Source organism: Octopus bimaculoides, chromosome 17, assembly GCF_001194135.2.
Source record: "Octopus bimaculoides isolate UCB-OBI-ISO-001 chromosome 17, ASM119413v2, whole genome shotgun sequence".
Lineage (NCBI taxonomy): Eukaryota > Metazoa > Mollusca > Cephalopoda > Octopoda > Octopodidae > Octopus > Octopus bimaculoides.
The window spans coordinates 16431321-16432531 of NC_068997.1; the positions used below are offsets into that span (position 1 = coordinate 16431321).

General features: G+C 35.0%; 1 protein-coding gene across 11 annotated transcripts in view; it reads left to right on the plus strand.

Moving 5' to 3' along the window:
• The window catches only part of LOC106867583 (zinc finger homeobox protein 3), a 502463-nt gene extending 501280 nt beyond the window's left edge, over positions 1 to 1183 (plus strand). For all 11 annotated transcript variants that reach the window (XM_052974080.1, XM_052974079.1, XM_052974078.1 and 8 more), the window contains one exon: positions 224 to 1183. In XM_052974080.1, the coding sequence (XP_052830040.1) occupies positions 224 to 915 (692 nt within the window). In that variant the 3' untranslated portion in view covers positions 916 to 1183. The remainder of the gene's footprint in view (positions 1 to 223) is intronic.
• The last annotated feature ends 28 nt before the right edge of the window (positions 1184 to 1211 follow it).

Below are 1211 nucleotides of genomic sequence, written 5' to 3' on the forward strand. Positions count from 1 at the left end.
ATATATATGTATATATATATATATATATATATATATGTATATGTGTGTGTGTGTGCATGTACATTTGTGTATGAGTGTATCTTTATCTTTAAGTGAACATGGAAATGAAACTTTGTAGATGTGTTTTGGGGGTATATATACACATGTACACATGTAAGTTTTTACTTGTTTTTCTCAAAAAAGCTTTTCTCATATTTATTTTGTTTTCTCTGATTTTTTACAGGGATGGAACAGCTACTCGCCTATGACCCTGTGACATTTGGAACTCCTCTATCTTTATTACAAATACCAGAACAAGCTCGACGCCATGTCAGTGCCAAACTTATAGAACCCAGTTCTTCTGTAGCCCAGTATACCCAAGATTGCAAGACACTTGCAGATCTCAAATCTGCTTTGTCTGAGAACGATTTTAAATGCGCTCAAGAGAGCACAGTAGATGTTGGTTATATATGCAAGAAGTGCCACATAGTGTATCCTGGCAAAGATGGTTGTGACAATCATCAACATTTGATATGCTTTCCAGCAGGGAAAGTATCCGATGGCATTAAGCCAATTTTAAAACTTGAACAACTTCAGTATGAGTGTTTAGCATGCCAAGATAAATTCTCCACGTCGCAAGAATTTATACTACACTGTAATCAAGATGTTCACAAAAGCAAAGCTTTACGCCATTTCTCCAAGAGTGAGTGGAGATTAGCACCATCCCTTACACCAGCCCCTTCAGAAAACAATAGTAGTAGTAGTACGAAAGAGTCCAAATTGCCTAGCACTTCCCAATTGAGCTCACTGACTAAATGTCAGGGTCGAGGGAGCGAGAAAACTCCTTCGACGCCTTCAGACTCTGCTGCCTCCACAATCAGTTTGGCTGACCAAGCAAACCGACCAAGTGAGCCCAAAAAAGCCAAACTGGAATGAATGATATAAATAAAAATAAAAACAAAATAAAAAAATAAAATGAATAAAAAATAAACAGATTTAAAAAAAAAAAGTGTGAGAGAAAGAGAGAGAGAGAAACTTATCTTTGTCCTCTTCTTCCTCTTCCTCCTGATTATTATTAAAAAAAAACACACACAAAGCAAATAAACAAATGAATAAAAAACAAAAAATTCAAAACAAGCAACAAAACAGAACAAAATAATATAAAACAAAAATAAAACAATAGAAACAAAAGCAAAGCAAAGAATGGTTGTTTCACATGGTTTCTCTGTGCA